This window comes from Eimeria tenella, genomic scaffold (assembly GCF_000499545.2).
Source record: "Eimeria tenella Houghton genomic scaffold, Eth_scaff3, whole genome shotgun sequence".
Classification (NCBI taxonomy): Eukaryota; Apicomplexa; class Conoidasida; order Eucoccidiorida; family Eimeriidae; genus Eimeria; species Eimeria tenella.
In genome coordinates, this window is record NW_013542870.1 from 682,818 (window position 1) to 685,041 (window position 2,224).

At 45.1% G+C, this 2,224-nt stretch overlaps 1 protein-coding gene across 1 annotated transcript in view; it reads right to left on the bottom strand.

The window, feature by feature from the left end:
• Positions 1-268: 268 nt before the first annotated feature.
• Positions 269-2,224, bottom strand: part of ETH_00019755 (cathepsin C, putative) — a gene marked incomplete at both ends in the record, with an annotated part of 5,722 nt that continues 3,766 nt past the window's right edge. Inside the window, 3 exons of the mRNA XM_013375810.1 lie at positions 269-785; positions 1,319-1,532; positions 1,987-2,141. Of these exons, the coding sequence (XP_013231264.1) occupies positions 269-785; positions 1,319-1,532; positions 1,987-2,141 (886 nt within the window). The remainder of the gene's footprint in view (positions 786-1,318; positions 1,533-1,986; positions 2,142-2,224) is intronic.

The following is a 2,224-nucleotide window of genomic DNA, read 5'->3' on the forward strand; positions in this document are numbered from 1 at the left end:
ACCACTCCGCATTTGGGCCGCTGCCCGTTGGCTAGCTAGCTTGCTAGCTAGCTAGCTAGCTAGCTGGGTACGCCACCGCAATCCAGCTAGCTAGCTGGCTAGCTAGCCAGCTGTCCCACCGCTAGCTAGCAACCTAGCTAGCTGGCTCGCCAGCTAGCTGGCCCACCGCCAGCTAGCCAGCCGGCTAGCTAGCTAGCCGTAGCTAGCCAGCTAGCTGTCCTACGGCTAGCTAGCCAGCTGGCTAGCTGTCCCACCGCTAGCCAGCTAGCTAGCTAGCTAGCTGGTTGGAAGCGGAGGCGAGGGCGAGCCCCTTGCCGCGAGTGAGGTCGGGGTCAATGAAGGAAGTTTGGTTTTCAATGCCTCCGGAATTGTTTCCTCTTTCCAAAAGAAAAAATCCTTTAAGTCCCCACTGGGGGCCCCAAGTGTTGCGCACGATCCAATACTTCTGGGGATCCGATCCCGATCCCGATCCCGTCTCCCCCCACCCCACAATCGTCACTGCGTGGTTCGTGTACTCCCACCCGCTCAGCGCGCTGCCGCTGCTGCTGCTGCTGCTGCTGCTGCTGGTGGGGAGGAAAGATGGGGCACCGGGCAAGTCGCAGACGCGGGCGTGTGGGGCCCCCCGAGTTGTATATACACCTGAACTGTAGGCAAACAAAGAAGGAGGCGCGTCAAGAGCTGCAGCTACTGGACCATTGGTCATAATTTCTTTCATTATTTTCTGTTCTGCAGAACAAGACAGACACTCGTAGCAGCCCCCCACGTAGCCGTAGCCTTTGGCGAACCTGCAGAAAGCAGAAACAAAAAAGAATAACCCAGCCACATTCACAGTCCAACTCTTCTATTTTTCAATTCGTCAATTGCCTCGTTTATTCTAAGTTTATTAAAATGGTAATTGCGAATTAAATGAATACTTTAAAACACTTCTTCGGCGTTCTTCAGCTTCCTTTTCGGCGAAGCCACGCCAAGTACTGAGGTGTATGTACACCTCGACTCAGCCTCTGGACAAGCTCTTATTATCATTTCTCTTCTATTATTCGCACTATTTATTACTAATAATTGTAATCATCATTAATAATAATTATTATTATTGTCGCCGCTATCAATATTGTGAAAAGCAACTGGAGCTGGCTCCGGGGCTGAGGTGTACGTACACCCGAAATTATTGCGCAGCAGCCGCTCCGCCGCATTTTTCCCTATTTCAGCTGCAAATTCAATTATTTTGGCAACGTAATTGGAACTAATTCATTTTATTTCTTTGAAAAATGCATAATTAGATCTAAAAATGTTAAAAAGCAAAGAAAAGGTCGAAGCTTACCATCTGTTCTCCCCTTGATGGCAAGTGCCCGTGGCCTCCCCCGAAAGCAGAAAAGCTGCATTTGAACTGCTGTCTTCTCCACTTCCGTTAATTTCACCTTTTAGAAAATCTTTTTCACTTTTTAGAAAATCTTTTTCGTTTTTATTTCGATTTAAGACGGGACAAGAAGACAAGTCCATTGCCGTGTACGGCATGCACTGTTCGTCTAAGATGCCTGTGCAGCAGCGGCAAAAAAAAGTAAATTAAAAACAGAATAAATAAATAAAATAAAGAAATTGGAAAATAAATTGAAGAAAAAACAGAAGAGAAATTAAACAGGAAATTAACAAGAAGTTAAAAGGAAATCAAAAAAGGAATTAAAACAAATAAATAAAAAAGAAATTAAAGAAAACAGAATAAAAGGCTCCCGCCTATTTCAGTAGCATGGACATTAAAAAAGGATCAAACAATAAAACAAAGAAGAAACTAGAAAGAAATCAGAAAGAAACTAAAAAAAAGAAATAAATTGAAAAGAAATAAAAACAAATAAATAAAAAACTGTGATAAACAAACGAGCTCTTGCCTATTGCAGCAGCATGTAATCAGAAGGAACTCAAAAAGATATTAACAACCAATAAAAACAAAACGGTAAAAAAGAAGTAAAAATAAAAATAAAAATAAACTCTTGCCTATTTCAGTAGCATGTTTTCCGACTAAGTACGGAAGGCCTCCGTGGCACCCTTGATTATAAAATGAACAAGACAAAACAGACTGAGGCGACAGCTTCACTGCTGCTTCCTGCTGCTGCTGCATCTGCTGCAGCTGCTGCTGCTGCTGCTCCTCCCCCTCCTGCTGCTGCTGCTGCAGCAGCTGCTGCTGCTCCCCCTCCCCCTCCTGCTGCTGCTCCCCCTCCCGCTGCTGCTGCTG